The sequence below is a fragment of the Melanotaenia boesemani genome, chromosome 23 (genome assembly GCF_017639745.1).
Source record: "Melanotaenia boesemani isolate fMelBoe1 chromosome 23, fMelBoe1.pri, whole genome shotgun sequence".
NCBI lineage: Eukaryota > Metazoa > Chordata > Actinopteri > Atheriniformes > Melanotaeniidae > Melanotaenia > Melanotaenia boesemani.
The window spans coordinates 11094609-11110697 of record NC_055704.1 but is presented as its reverse complement, the minus strand read 5'-3'; the positions used below and the strand labels follow the sequence as shown (position 1 = coordinate 11110697).

The 16089-nt window shown below is 39.3% G+C and overlaps 2 protein-coding genes across 3 annotated transcripts in view; one reads left to right on the top strand and one right to left on the bottom strand.

The window, feature by feature from the left end:
* Positions 1-12131, bottom strand: part of slc41a2b (solute carrier family 41 member 2b) — a 37086-nt gene extending 24955 nt beyond the window's left edge. Inside the window, exons 1-6 of one of the 2 annotated variants that reach the window (XM_041977253.1) lie at positions 12057-12131; positions 10626-11302; positions 8754-8861; positions 6325-6396; positions 5532-5676; positions 5199-5345 (exon numbers count right to left, since the gene is read on the bottom strand). In XM_041977253.1, coding sequence (XP_041833187.1) covers positions 5199-5345; positions 5532-5676; positions 6325-6396; positions 8754-8861; positions 10626-11168 — 1015 coding nt within the window. In that variant the 5' untranslated portion in view covers positions 11169-11302; positions 12057-12131. The remainder of the gene's footprint in view (positions 1-5198; positions 5346-5531; positions 5677-6324; positions 6397-8753; positions 8862-10625; positions 11303-12056) is intronic. The other variant, XM_041977254.1, reaches the window with a different exon arrangement.
* Positions 12132-12845: 714 nt separating this feature from the next.
* Positions 12846-15845, top strand: nopchap1 (NOP protein chaperone 1). Its single transcript, XM_041977641.1, has 4 exons — positions 12846-12966; positions 13394-13468; positions 13567-13700; positions 14981-15845. Exons 1-4 carry the CDS (start codon positions 12906-12908, stop codon positions 15173-15175), a joined length of 465 nt encoding a protein of 154 aa, XP_041833575.1. The 5' UTR covers positions 12846-12905; the 3' UTR covers positions 15176-15845.
* Positions 15846-16089: the final 244 nt, after the last annotated feature.

The window sequence follows — 16089 nt, the reverse complement described above, 5'->3', positions numbered from 1 at the left end:
GAGCTCTACATGCTGGAATCTGGGCGCTGCTGCATAGAATTGCTGGAGCAGAATTAAGGGAGGAAATGACTACTTATATCGGAATGGAAATTTTTTATGCAGGTCGATATAATCTGATACAGTTTTTTTTTTTTTTTGGCTGATATCGGACCTATTTCCAATATCAATATCGAATCGGGACACCCCTAATCAAAACTAACTTGGGCTTTGAAACCAGCAGTTAAAATGTATATTATCTAAACCAATACTTAATAAATAATTTCATACTTTTAACTAGTCATTTCATTTCATTTGTCTCTTCTTGCCATCAACAGGCAATCCAGACACACGTACTGAAGTAATCACAAGCTCTGGCAACATACAGTATCTCCATAACTGTATCCCATGTTAAGTTCTCACTTTCCCAGCTTTCATAGCCCCTCTAACAGAGAGACTCTTTAGAAATCCTGTTTGCTAAAAGCACTAAATAAATAAACCAGATTCTCCTTGGTCTAGCTGCTGTCTCTTCTATACTTGGTTGAATCCCTTCAGCATTAAAAGCATTAAAGACTTTTTGTTTGTTTTTTTTAAGGTAAATCTATATGTTCTGATCATAAGTTCTAATTTAGAGGGAATGTGCTTGTTTGACTGGGTTAAAGAACAACAGAGCCAATGTCATGAAAGTCCCCCATCCAGACAGCTTCCCTGCACCAGCCAGCCGTGGAAATATGGAGTTTTGTTTGTTCAATAAATCCAGTTTCTTTTGCTGAACTGCTCTCTTCATAATGGCCACATTTATGAAATATTAATTACATAACAACAACGATGCATCTTGTCCAGATTATTTATAACTAAGAGTTATTTAGTATGAAGTGCTTTCCAAGGGAAATACCTTCCTGTATGTGATGTTTAACTAAAACAAGAAGGTAGACCACAGGTCTGGGTGTGGCATGAATTAAACATGTGGAATGTGTGATGGGAGGAAAGGACGTTACGGCCTTGCTTTAAAAAAGTGAGGCAGGAGGGACCTCCACTGGTTGGCTGAGGGAAGTACCTTAATAAAGGGCCCCAAAAAAGCCAAAAAACGGCTTGTTTCAGAAAACCTTATCTAAATTTACTCCAATTTAAAAGATAATTATTCCCAAAGTGTTCTTGGGTTGCTTCAAAGCAAAGCTCATCATTCAACCCCAATTAAAAAAAAACATGCAATGATTTGCAAATCTTTTAAACCCATATTTTATTCCCAATAGAAGATAAACGACCATGTTTTTTTTTTTTTTATTGAAAACAAAACACAGCATTTGACAACTAATTAGCAACACTCCAGGAAATGACTGGGAATACAAGGAGCCTTTCAGGGAGACAGTACCTCTCAGATGTAAAGATGGACAGAGGTGAACTAATCTGTAGCAAATAGCATCTAAAAAATTGTGGAACAATTTTATAATACATGCAAAATTGAGAAGATTTTGAATACAGTGTATAATATCAAAAGATTCAGAGAATGAGGAGGAATCTCTGAAGAGAGGCTGAAGGTCAAAACTAGATACTTGTGATCTGCATTAAAAACAGATGTGATTCTCTACTGGAAATCCCGGCATTGGCTCTGCAGGAACACTTCCAGAAATAAATGTGAACAAAGTTTGCCTTAAAATCCACAAATGCAGGTTAAAGCTCTATCATGTAAAGTCCTGCAGACTAAGGCGGAGAGGGACCATCCAACAAAACACCTGCATCTATGATATTATGAGGTTCCACTAAAGTCTATAGCAGAGGCAGCTTGAACATCTGTGAAGGTGACATCATTACTGAAAAGTACAGAGAGGTTTTAAAGCAACATCTGCTCCGATTCAGACAACATTTCTTTCAGGGAAGGCCTCACAGATTTCAGCAAGACAATGCTAAACCACATACTGCATCCCTCTCAATCGCATGGCTTCACAGGAGAAGAGTCCAGGTGCTGAACTGGCCTGATTTTTCACCAGTACAAAGCTTTGGAGGATCATTAAGCAGCTATTAAGCATGTTTTCAGTGGATGGACCTGTCACAACCCAATCTGTCTATTAAAAGCTGCACAGTTCTACAAGTTTTCAGATTAAATGCAGGACAATTTAAGACCACCCCCTCTTTCAGAGGCAATGTTTAGGGACACAATGAGCATCTGAGTGTTTGATGATGTTACCTGCAGGACAGACTATGGGGCTATTTTCATTTTAACAGACTCTTTTAGCTTCGTCACCATTAATACGATGACCGTCAGCATTTAGCATGAAACTGACCTGCACACACAAAATTTTCATTCCTTGTTCTGAGTTTCTTTTAATGGGCTGAATTTCTGCCTGACAAATGAAAGAATGATGACAGTAGCGCCTTTCTGAAAAATCAGAAGCCCTATAAGTGGCTACACAGAAAAAAGGCAAAACACACTGGAAAAAAATATGCTGGGTCCATAGCTTTTCTTCTCTTTCTTCAAAACTACTGAAAACACTTGCTATCAGCACAGCTGACAAAAAAAAAAAAAACTTACACAGAAAACACGATGGGACACAAGCCTTTAAAAGCAATGACTAATGTGCTTATGCCTTAACAGTAAAAAGAGAAAAGAAGATAATAAAACAGCATGTGTTCTTGATGATGGACCGGCTAGTGAGTATTCATTAAGTTCAAGCATGGAGCTACGGCAACTTTAAAACTGACAGGCGTTTTAATTAAATCTCTGCATGCAGTCATAAATCACTCTGAAATCAAGTAAAGCGACTTGTATTTGAGGAAACTATTCACATCATAAAAGAACTGAAAAGCATCATAAAAGACAGTTCTCCTCAGACCATTCAGCCTCTTCCCATGGGGGCTTATGTTAACGATTCCTCAGCCAAAATGGCTTCACACATCCAAAAATCTGTTGGTTTTTTGCCATTTAGCCTCTCAGTTTATGTGGTTATTTCCTTATTCATCACTAAATGCAACACCAAACCAGTGAAGAATGTGGATTTCTTGTTTTATGTATGTATAACTCCTTATCTGTTTTACTGAAAATTGAATAATTAAACCTCTCATGGCTTTAATATTGGATGGGGAAAGACTCTCCACCTCCTCCTTCATTCACCATGCTAACACTCCAGTATAGAAATGACAAGTAAATGCTTCTGGGCTCCATCCACAGCCTAGACTCAGCATTAGGGATGCACGATAACTTTCGGGCCGATACCAGGAAATTATTACATCATTCCGATAAGTCTGATATCATAATAACTTGCCCTGATAACATATACTGTATATTTTTGTCACCACAGTGGTGCTCCGCTTAAACTATGAGACCTGAATGGTCTGTAGAGAATGCTGCATTCATGTGACGTTGGCATAAAAAGAGAAAATCTTTCTGACTGGAAAAATGTAAGAATAACCCCTCATGTTGGAAGACAACTCGTTAAAACTGGGTCATAGTTTTGATAGTTTTTTTATTTATCTAACCAGAAAACTGACTTAAACCGACATTTAGTGTATTTTTCGACATGTTAGCATAGAAGCGTGAACTTGAAAAAGCTGGAAGCACGACTAGCAAACGTGGGAATGGGGAATTTCCATCACCCCGTGAATGCAGCACCACCAGCATGCACACAAGCTAAGGCTATTGAAGGCTATTGAAGGCTAAGAGTATTGAATATTTAATCATGGAAATGATGGCGCTTGACGACCAGTTCTTCACCCCCGTCGAGGACAGAGGCTTTTCTCATCTGATTCATCACTTGGAGCCACGGTTTACGGTGCCGAGCCTCCGCTACTTTGCTGATGTGTTCCTTCCATCCAAGTATGATGCTACCGCCAAATGTATTCACACCTTAGATAAAATATTTCTCTTTGATATCTTTAGAAAATGTTTGAGAGGCATTCTAAAAGTTTTTCACTGAAAAAAATCGGTTATCGGTATTGGTTTAAAAAAAATGGTTAGTGTGCATCCCTACTCAGCATCTCCTCAAAGTCTAATTTGACTCTGCAAAACTCGCTCTGCTACACTCGTAATGTTAAAACAAACAGCAATAAACTTTCACTCACAGAGCAAGAGGTCTTATCGACTTTCTGTCCAGGAACTATGATGCAATTTTGCTCATGTGCAAGCTGTTTTGGTACAGACAGACGATTGGAGAAATGTGTCACTGTTTCTGGCAGCAGACCAGAATATACTATATCAGTCAAGACCTCCTACCCATTAACACTGAATAGGTAGGTGCGTACTTGACTGGTAGTGTATATGGGAAGTCTTTTAGTTACAAAGTTAGCATCATGGACAAGTCACTGCATCATACAAGCAAACCCAGGATCCACGATGAGGTGCATATAAGACAGAATGCATTTTCAACTCTCACACACACCCCTGAAATCAAGCATATATTAATATAATCAATTGCACATGCGCATACACTTTACTCTCACATGCACACATAAGCAAGGTCTTGCATATAAACTAATGAAAATTCACACATACAAACCACTAAAACCCCGCTCACATTCATACAAGACACCCTATACCCACAGGGGCAGAGCCACCTCTCCAGAGGAAATAAGCTGCTAGGCGTTGCTGTGTTCCTGCCAGCTAGAGGCAGGAGCTCTGCCAGAGACAAGCAGCTGGTGCCAACTATGAGGAAAAAACTGTGTTTTTTTGCTTTTAGCGAGTGAGAGTAGCGGTCCTTATTATTTTATTACAATTTGGTCATTACATTATGAACAGGGCAGTTCATTTTAGTGGGCATGGTTCAGCCATTCAGGGGCAGTGGAGTCCCAACGGCCCATCGTCTTGATGGGAAACGCGAAAAGAAACTTGCAAATCAGACACGCCTGCTTGCAGAGGCAAAGTTTCTCAGACGAATGGTTGGAATAGTAATTACTTTAGTGGCTAACCTAAAAAGCAGAAGTTCCATCAGAGCACAAAAGGCATCAGAGTGTGAGAGGAGATCAAGCTTGAGCTCAGAAGATGTGCACACGGCGCAGAGTTTTGAGCTGAAGCAGAACACATTTACGTGTCAAAAAAAAAACTCTTGATAAAAGATGGTGATAAACCCCCATAACCCACTGGTAGCACTTCTGGAACTAGAATACAAAGGGAAAAGACTCATCAATGAGCTCATTTATAGGTGATTCAACGTAATAGCAGCTTACAGGGAATGCATGTCATACACTTTGTATCCATAACAACCAAGTAAACAAAGTAGTTCCTCACATACCCAGACACTTGTAGAGGCCCTGGCTTATCCAGGCCAGGATTGCCAGGGTTATGAGGTCACCAAAACTGGCTGCGATTGGTGTGGCTACGTTGTCTGGGTTGATGCCCGTCTTCTTGGAACCCACAATTACCCCCACCATGATTATACCTGGGTATGACACAAAGATGGTGGCATAGGTTAGCAATGGTCATTACGAAAAGCTTATTTTTTTTTGGAAATGTATCATTTGTATATAAATAAAATGGACCTGAACAGAAGTGTGCAATAGCGGCTCTAACAGTTTATTTTAAGCTGCAGGACTCAGCTGTTCAGAGTGCATGTGTGTGTGTTTACCCTGCAGCAGGGAGGCTATAAAGGCTGTGGCCACGCTGCTTGAGCAGAGCAAAACAGCATGGCTCATCTGAAACTTTCCTTCTGGGATCCAACCAAGAACCACCGCTGCTACAGCTGCCAGAAAACCCACCACAGTCGCCTGAACCTGCAGCAGAGAAGCAATTGTGTTAGTTAGTGAATAATCGTGGTACTAGAAGGAATCAGGCTCAGATTTCTATACAAACAGTTGTTAAATACTGAGCATGACGTCCAGGTATGATGACTGCTGGTGTTGCATAACAGACCACACAAGCAGCTTGTAATTACACTGATGGTACATTTGTTATGGTGTGTTTTATCAGTGTGTGGGTAGATGATAAGCAGAGCCTGTGGTCCGTGTTACTGCATGACCAGAGCTCAGCAGAACAATCTGAACAATCACTACAAAAACACAACAATCACCATTATCAGATGCAACACGCGATAAAAACATCAAATCCTATCACATCCATGGGGTAACATGAATATCACAGCGTGTAGAAGTTTTATTCCATGTCAAATATAATAAATATGATTCCTATGATCAAAGATAGAAAGCACAAGACAAAAAGTACTTTTGAAAATTGCATCTGACATAGAGAAGACGACTTAATCATGCAATAAATAAAAAGGCTAATAAAAGGATTAAGAAAAAATAACTCATCATAATAAGAAATACTATATAAAGAACATAATAATAAAGGTAGATATAATAAAATAATTGCAAGTCATTATCCCAATATTCAATCAGGACATTAACTGTGTGTGTGATCACCTGCTTCAGTGCCAAGTTGCCTATGATGAGATTCCACTTCTCTATGGGCGAGTCCATCTTACCCACATTTACCTAAGATAAGAGGCAGAAGAGAAAGAGAAATAAATTATAGGCTAAATTATGGAATAATATTTCACATGTAGCAAAAATCTGACCTAACCTAGAACGTTTCAGGAGATATTTGAAAGGTAGAGACATTTATAATCTTTTACATACTCACTGTTTTTAAAATTTGAATATTTAGTTTTTCATTGCCTAGTATTTTTTCTTAAAAACGTATCTTTTTTAAATTTGTTTTGTTATAGGTAGAAGCTTGATATAAGCCTAAAAAAAGAGCAAAGGAACAAAATAATTATGAGACTTTTAAATTGCTATTAGCTGCCAACCTACCTGCAACATATTATAATACATGGGTCACTGATTAAAAGACCAAAACTATATAAAGTTTTTGCTGGAGACTGAAATTCTGATTTAAGAAATAGTTTAAAAAAAACGTAAAGATCAATGATATGAGGTTAAAAAAAACCTGCAGCCAGACAGCTTTTTCCATGCAGCCATCTCAACCACCAAAACATCGTGTAACCATGGATGTGAAGTCCGTCAATGCCAAGCAGAATTCAAACAAAACTTCTACAGTCACTGGAAATTACAGTTGTGAGGAACTTCTTTCTTTGACAAATAACCAGAAGCATTGATTTTATTATTTAAATCCTGTTTAGGAGGCTAACAATTCAGCCACAAAGTGTAGTGTTATTCAGAGACTTTATATGGTAAATCCACAATTAGCAATCCATGATAACACCATTATTTATCACATTTTCATAATAAAAAAAAACATTGCTATCACTGCTGTTGCTAGGAGACCTCTATTTTGACCGTGACATTATGATGAAACCACTTTCTGTTAAACTTTCAACTAATTAGCTAGCTTAAATTGACAGTATTGCCTAATCGCAGGCAGCCAAAGATCAACAAGTGACCAGAAAGTTTTATGCCTGTTTGAAAAGAACTAAAATAATGGCCGTCTAGAGCTGGAATAAAGACGAGACAAAAACCAGCTAAGATGGATTTTTTTTTTTTTTTTTTGAGGCAAAACAAAAGCCCAGCTGGAGGAAAAGGTATAAATATGTAAATAGTTTCTGTTGTGTGTTTGTTTCAGTGCCAACACTTTTTCTCCTGACTTGAAAGACGAGAAAGAATGATACACAGACGAGAAAAGGCTTGGTTGATCTGTGTGTTGTTTCTAGAAAGTACCTTTAGTAATAAGATGTGTTTTTTTGTTTTGGTTGGCCTTTATGCTGCTATATCTATTGATCCATTCATTTTAGCCTCATAATCTGACAACTGAGGCTGTTTAAAAATGTCTGTATGTTGGCTGGGATTACAACGGTTGAGCTTCTTTTACATTAAAGAAAACATGCAGGCCAAAAACAGCTTGGAATTTTAAGGGTTAATAATGCCTGCTACTTGTCGGATTATGGCCGACCTCACCCTGTATTTCCCTGCCGAGGATGAACCTCTGAAGCATGAGAACAAACTGTTATTTGGGAAACTGCTGAGGAGAATTTGCTCACACTGCTCATGTTGACACAGTGCTGTGAATGTGGAGCTTGTGTGCAGGGAGCCTGGGGCCGACGGGAAGGAAAATCTAAACAAAGAGAGAATCCTGCTCAATCACTTTTACACTTTCTTCCACCTCGCAAAGTTTCAGGAGCGCAGACAAATGCGGTTTGAGAAATATCTGCTGAATAAGCGCTTGTGAAAACACACTTTTATGCGCTGTTGCATGCTGCAAATGTATGCACAGGCTTCAAAAAAGAAATAAACCTCTTAACACCTCACCAGGATATTTACGGTTTGCCTTTGTAAAACTGGCTAATCTGTCTATGCAGAATGCACCAGAGCCCTAATCAGACCCAACAGGTTGGATAGTTTGGAATAACAGAAGGTTGTTGAGCTGGATTGACCAGTCTGTATTATAAAGTTAAAAAGCTCCAAGTCCTGAGTGTGTGTGTGAATGAGTGACTGTGGCTTTAAGTGATAAAGTGCTCTGTGATCAGCAGTCTGTCCACCGGGCTGGGAAGACGAGACATTAATGGCTGTAGAAATGACGCCATTCCACTGTTTGTGTTCTATCCAAGATGGAAAAATGCCTGAAAATCTCCCAAATATTACAATGAAAAATAATTTATGCGTTTTTTTGTTGACAACTAAGCTGAGATGTAAAGATGGTAAAGAAAACAAACAAGCAAAAAAGTGAAGAGTGGCACAGCATGATGCTGCATTTCAGCCATCTGATTACAAAAAGAACAAATTCATCAGGAAATGAAGCTACAAACTGTATTAAACTAAAACATTTAGTTCCTGCATACTTTTGTTTACACAGCTTGTACAAATATAACAGTGTGCAACTTGTGTGTGTGTCTTACTGCTGTGGACAGCCTTGAGGCCAGAGTCATTTCCAGGTTTCCCTTCAGGCCGAGCAGAGCAGGGACCAGGATGAAGATCTCAGTGATGTACTGGAATGCCTCCCAATGCTGCGGACACAACATAGATGGTTTTTAAAAACATGTCTAACCTACTCGCGATCACTCAACTTCATTTGACATTTAAAATCCAGTGCTACCTTGTCATTTAGATAGGGTACAGACTTATCAGCTGCTCTCACAGTTACAGTTAATAAAGGCTTTGTATATGTGGAATTGTACAGAGCTGTGAACATGGCTCACTTTTTATTAGTGCAGCTAAAACCAATTATTACTATTATTTATACTGCAAGTACATCAAAGGATAAAAACAGCACTGGTCAAAGTATCCAAAGATCTTCTTATGACTTCAGATTGTGGACTTGTCCTGTTAGATCTTATTACGGACATGATTAGGTTTTATTCTATTGGTTTATGTCCTAATTTTCAGAAAGACTCTTTTTTGGTTCATGTAAACAATGAGGCTTTTACATACACCAGGATTGGCATCTTTGGTCCAACAAGCTTCCTGAAAAGCTTCCAGCTGATCCAAAATGTTCTTGCAGGAACTAACAAAGCAGGTCACATTTCCCCAGTTTTTGCTTTTCTTCTTCATTGGTGCAAATTCTCTTTAAGGGGAGTTTTTCCTTCCCATGTTGATGGAATTGTTAGGTTGGTTTTTTTATGAGGAAGAAATGGGATTTAAGTGACTCTAAACGTGGCTTGACTGACTGGTATGAGCATTTTAAAAACTGCTATCTACTGGGATTTATATACACAACCATCTCTAGAGAGAATGGTCTGAAAATGAGAAAATATCCAGTGAGCAGCAGTTGCCTGGGAAAAAATACCCTGTTGATGTATGAGTCAGAGGAGACTGGGCAAACTGGGTGGAGATGATAGAAAGGTAACAGTCACTTAGAATGACTGGTTCCAGCCAAAGTAAGCAGAATACCATCTCTCAACACTCAACAAGTCCAGCCTTGAAGCAGATGGGTAACAGCAGCAGAAACTGAGGTTCTGTTTTTTATTGAATCTATTCCACCAAGAATTAGGGCAGTTCTGAAAGTAAAAGGGGGTCCAACCCGGTCCGAGTAAGGTGGACCTGATAAAAAAAAGCCACATAATGTATTTCTATATCACAACTACTTCAGAAATTTGTTCTGCGGCTGTTTTGCTTGTCTTTTTTAGTTTAAAACCCTCTTAATGCATCTTAATCACAGCTGGCAAATCTTGCCTTATCTTTTTAAATCGACAGATTAAAACCAGCGTCCAGCTCTTACTTGAACATAAGTGCCTTTTTCTCCACTGAGAGTGTATTATCTCAATTCTGTGAAATCCAGTGGTCTAATAATAGTTGGTGATTGTTACATTACAAAGTGGTGTCTCTAACAAGTACTTTAGTTACGGAACAATTACATAAGTGAGAAGTAAATCCCCATTTTAGTTTATCCCTTTCATGAGTTGATACATAGGCCCGTTATTACAACCACACAAGTGTTTGTGGCTGTTTCAAACACTAATATGAAGCATAATAATACAAAAACACCCTTTCAAAGACATTTATTCTTGATAACACTCAAATTGAAATCCCAAATAGATAAAATAGAAGCAAAATAGCTATTAGGCTTAACATATTATCTCAACCTTACCTGGGATTCTGTTGTGGTTATGACACCATGTTCTGAACTCTGCAAAATGCTGCGCTGACAAAACCATGACTGCAGCTATCTAAAATCTCAAAATCTTACAATACTACTGAATCGGACTTTAATCTGTGTTGAGCTCTAAACTTTGCAGGTTGCTCAATAATAGGAGATTTGTAGCGCAGCTTACCTGCACAATATCCAGCACCATTCCAGCTGATACTGTTCCAAATCCAGCAAGAAGGAAAGGCACCAAAATCTGCAATGTCATAGCAAGTGGGGACTCCTTGGGCAAATTTGACACAACTGCTCTCGGCCTTTGCTCCTGATCTTCTTCCTCCTCCGCATCTGCCTCCTCACCTGAGAGTCTCCTCTCAGGTAGCATGGGCTCCGTCTCAGAGTAGCCTCCATCTCCACAATCAGATAAAGTTACAGAGTTTCGAGAAGCCCTGTCAAGGATCCGTCTCCCTTCTGTGTGAGATGTCTCCGGTCTGTAGCCATTCTGTAGTGAGCCACCCTCAGGTTTAGCTCCAAGGTCCACCATGGCCAACCGCTCCTCCTGTAGTTTGGTATAACCAGTAGGAACCATGGTTTGGAAAAATGAGCTGATCCGTGCCGAGGACACAGGTTTTAGGGAGAGAGCACTCCACCCGCCACCTGCCCCGCTCATACGCACTGTCAGGCTAGAGCCAAGGGAGTCCCCTAAAGCTCCTCCCAGATTCTGGATGCTCATGATGTGGTCTATGATTGCAATGTCTCATCTCTTGTTATCCAGTCTGGTGCCAAGCTTAAAACACTGCATAAAGTGGTTTATACTGAATCAGACACACCACCAATGCACCCACTGGTCTTTGAGATGCATCTGTCCTAAAGAAAATGAACAAGTAAATAGAAGAGAAGAAAATGACAATATTTAATATAAATAATATTTACATTTAATTATCAGGGCTCGCTGCAGAAGGCAGCATTGAATTTTTTTTGTCTGCATCCGAAATAAAGATATGCAACTTTGATGTACACGACGACAAGAAATACGTTAATATGCATCACTGGGACTCATCAGATAACCAGAAACTATTTTGTTTTTCTTTATTTCCGCACCGACTTCTAATCACCATTAAAGACTGACAAAAACTACAGTATTGCATCTTTAACTTGACAGGGAGAACATAAAAGAAAACTGATCATAACTGGACTCTGTTCATTTTCTGAGAGATTATTTTCATCTATTCGCCGTGTACTTAAACACAGCACAGCCTTAGAGAAGACAATATTTTGTCCACTTCATCGCTGTTCAGGCCTCCACATCATCAGTCTCAGTTTATTACATTATGTTAGCGACTCTGCTTAACGTCCTCTAGCAGCAGAAACAAACAGTTACCGATTCATTTACTTAATAAAACTGCTGGCTTATTTTATGGTAGTTAAACAACACGGCGCTGTTAGCTAGCTGTGTAGGAATCAAAACACTGGGAAGCAGGTAAGCTCCCGTTTCGATCAACGTTATACGTGAACCAGTAAAAAAAAGAAAAGGAAAACTAGCACCAGTGAAAATAAAAAAATCTGGATACTAAATTAAATCTCAATATTGTTATTTTTATTTCTTCTCTCTGATAGTTACCTCTTTAGTGAGGAGGAATTTCAACCAGGAATCGAGATGCGAGTCAGCCTTGACAGGATGCCAGCGAGTTCCGCGTCACAGCGAAAAGTGCCACCAAAGATCGTCAATACAAAAGCGATGAGGGACCCGTTTCGAAAATATCATGTGCATTATAATTAAAGTTAATTCATTATTTCTTCTATTTATTGGACGTTTTTCTCATGCAGAATACCTCGATAAATAAAGTTATGCCTTTGTAATGCAGTTAAAAGCATAAACCACAGCCCATGTAGTGCATCAACAAAATAATTTTCCATTCATATTTGATCAGTGTTAATTTAATTAAATAATCTTGCAAAAGCCTTATATTTTATACAGACATTTATTATGATGAAGAACAGAAAGTCGGCATTTCACTTCAATGAGACGGAGATTAACTTGCAATTAAACGCATAAATGTTATTATATCGACGTAAGAGTGAGACCTCTTGTTACAAATATTCTCTATAAAGAGGGCAAAAGTGCCACTTAGATATATTGGTTATACTGCGCAAGCGCGGAGGACACCTAATGCAGAGCCCTCTGACCTAATGTAAGTAAAAGTTGCTTTTAAAAACACACCGTGTGATTTTAAAATGTATTAAAAACGAAGAAATATTTGATTAAGTCAATTAAATGGGCCGTGAAGGTGATGTTTTTATTTATTTTTTTAGTTTTACGCCCAAATATGCTATCTAGCTTGTTGGTTCTTCCTGGCTGCTAGAGGGCGCTGTTAGACCAATGCCAAATAATGGTGTCCTGAACTTTGACCCGGATGTGGAAGTCATCAGTAACACATGTCGAAGAAAATAAAGTCCTACTTTTCATGAAATGGACTTAAATGCAAAGAAAACGAGTTCACGGGCTTTACTGACGTGCGGAAATGGCGGAGGTTTGAATGTTTTGTTTTTCTTACTGTAGAGGGAGAATTAATAATAGCAGACCGAGATTAAACGATGTTGTACTAAAAAACTCAAACAGCTGCTCACCACAGTAGTTTAAGACAAGTCAAACTAGTTAATTTCTTTTTGGTATAATCATATCGTTTGTTTAATAATTTTAATGAATAGAAAATCATTTTGCTTGAAATATGTTAGAAATGCAGCTACGAGTATGGAAGATACATGACCTCTAATCTGCTTCACCACTTCTTTGTTACGTGTAGCCAGGTTATGACACTTCCAGATTTCTTAATACAATTTTTAGGGTTATTCTAAGTTTTTTTCCCCACCACTTTTTTTCCCTCTATATTCCTCGAACTGTCATCACTTCTTTGTAGATTTGACCAAGTGTCATTAACTTGCTTCCTACGCCACCAGGTCTCAGTGAGAAACTTCTCCTCAAGCCAAAGGCTGGCACATCCCTGCAGACAGAGAGAGTCCCAAGAAGCAGCGGTGAGACTTCCTCACAGCAAAAACCAAACAAACAAAAAAAAGTGAGATCATAATATGTGCTGATGGTTCACGTTTGGTTTGATTTGTGTGTGCATCAGTGCTGGAGCGGCTGCAGAACTTTCTTCCTCAGATGGCCGAAGCTAACAAGAAGCTGAAGCAGCAGATGGAAGATGCTCCTGCTGGATGCTTTGACATAGAGAATGTGGAAGAGACAGAAAGGGTCATACACATGGTCAGTGTCACTCAGCTATTTACCATTATGCTGTGTTTCATTGTCACTTTCCATAGTTATACATACTGTGAAAGAATATTTAGATTGACCAGATTTAGCGCTGATGTTCTTTTGCGATCGAACTTGATGGAAGCCTCGTGTGTTGCATGGACTGTTTTATTGACACCTCATTAAAAAAAACATTTAACAAATGAAAACGTGAGCTTTTTAAGGCTATTATGACAAGATAACACAGACAGGTTAACAGCATTGTTCATGGACTGGATCTCAAGATGCATTCTGGGAGATGAAGGTGTCAAGTTTGGGGAACTCGGGGGTTGCATCCCTGCTCTTTGCAGATGAAGTGGTTATGGTGGCTTCCTCAGACCAAGATCTTCAGCACACATCGGAGTGGTTCACAGCTGATTGTGGAACTGAGGGATTGAAAGTCAGCCACTCTGAGATTGTGGTTCTCAACCAGAAAAGGGTGGAGTGCTCCCACTGGGTTGGGAAAGAGTCTTTGTCTGAGGCGGAGGAGTATAGGGAGTTTAGGTATGTTGGGATCTTATTTATGTGTAATAGTTGGATGTTGCCACAGATGGATTGATGCTTCATCACCTGTAATGAGGGTAGTGCTCTGGTCAAATTGTGATGAAGAGAGAGAGATGAACTTAAAGTAAATGCTCTTGATTTAATGGTCTTTGTATGTTACAACCCTCTCCTATGGTCACAAGATTGTATAGTAAACGAAAGGATGAGACCGCAGATAGAAGTGGCTGAAATTAGCTTTCTTTGGAGGGTGGGAAGGACTCAGCATGATTGATCAGGTGAGGAGCTTACAGATCCAAAGGGATCTCGGAATAGAGCCACTGTTCATCCGTATTAAAAGGAGTCAGCTGAGGTGCTTTTCAAGGGATATATTTCTTTCTGGCTGGGGAACATCTTGGAATAGCCCAGGAAGAGCTGGGGAGTGTCGCTAGGGAGAGGGAAGTCTGGGTCTCCCTCCTGAACCTCTTCACTCCACATCCTGACCTTGGATAAGTTGCAGAAAATGAATAGGTACTGAGATGATAAGACAATTTGGCCTGGACTTTTTCCACAGTTGCTATTCATAAATGTACTTCACAGTGGTCTCGGGGTCATGAGGCTCACGCCAAAAGATCTGTTATGAAACATCTTATACGAAAAATAGTTTTATCATTTCATTTATATTAGCACAAGTCTCCACCTGCCTTTTAAATGTAATAAAACTTCTCAACACATGTAAATTATATCATGTAATTTCTTCCTTTTTCCCCCAGGATGTAGCACTGGTTGAGCTCGACGGGTCAGACAGCGATTCTGAAGGCAGCGAGGATACATCAGACTCTGATGAGTCATCGGACTCTGAAAACGATGATGACGAGATCACAGAGCAGACCCTCAAACTGCCTGGACATGAAGGCAGGAAGAAGAAGGTCAACATCCAGGTTGTGGAAGAGCAGCGGGATGAGTGAAGAGTGAGCTGGACAGACTCGGCCAAGTTTCGTCTTCACTTGAGGCGCTATTTGAAAAACTGCCTTTGGGGATTTTTTGTATTCTCCTGAAGGGTAACAGAAAGCTCCTGCGTGGAGACTTGCAGACTTTTCTCATCCCTATGGGAAAGACTTTGAAATATTTTTTTTTGTTTATCTACATAAAAGAGCAAAACATATACTGTAATATTTTGATATTGTCTGCACAGTACTAGTATGTGTTGAGGTGAATTACTGTGGATCAGCTTGTTTTTTCCACTGATTTCATTAGTTTTTTTTAACATATTTTTCTATCAGTTTAGGCATGAGGAACGGAATTAAGAAGGAAGATGTGAAATCAAAGCCTCACTTTGTTTCTTGTTTACTGCATTAATAATTAATTCATAAATGTTAGTTTCACCCTCAAATTGTTTTAATCATTCAGTCAAGAAGACTTTGTGTACAGTATCTTTAATACAAACTTAAAGTAGAACAAGGTGCTTCGTAATAAAAAAACACCCTCACAATGAAAAGAATTATTAAAAGCTTAACTCCAACTTTATTGATACACCTTCTTGATACCAGGCTGGAGCCCTTTTTGCCTTCTGAACTGCATTAATTTTTCATGAGATAGGTTGATCAAGGTGTTGGAAACATTCCTCAGAGATTTTGCTTCATATTGACATGATAGCGTCACACAGTTGCTGCAGGTTTGTTGGCTACACATCCACGATGAGAATCTCCCGTTCCACCATCCCAAAGCTGCTCTATTGGATTGAGATCCACTGACTGTGGAGGCCGTTGGAGGACAGTGAACTCATTGTCATGTTCTAGAAACCAGTTTGAACATTGTGGCATGGTGTGACAGAAAGTTGCCCTCTTGGATATACATGGTGTGTCATGGGATGGACAGTAAC

Bases quoted from the DNA above. Each gene is read 5' to 3' on its own strand.
- nopchap1 (XM_041977641.1), top strand. From the start codon at position 12,906: ATGGACTTAAATGCAAAGAAAACGAGTTCACGGGCTTTACTGACGTGC. The intron at 13,469-13,566 runs GTGAGACTTCCT...TGTGTGCATCAG, and splicing joins GAGAGTCCCAAGAAGCAGCG to TGCTGGAGCGGCTGCAGAAC. The intron at 13,701-14,980 runs GTCAGTGTCACT...TTTTTCCCCCAG, and splicing joins CAGAAAGGGTCATACACATG to GATGTAGCACTGGTTGAGCT.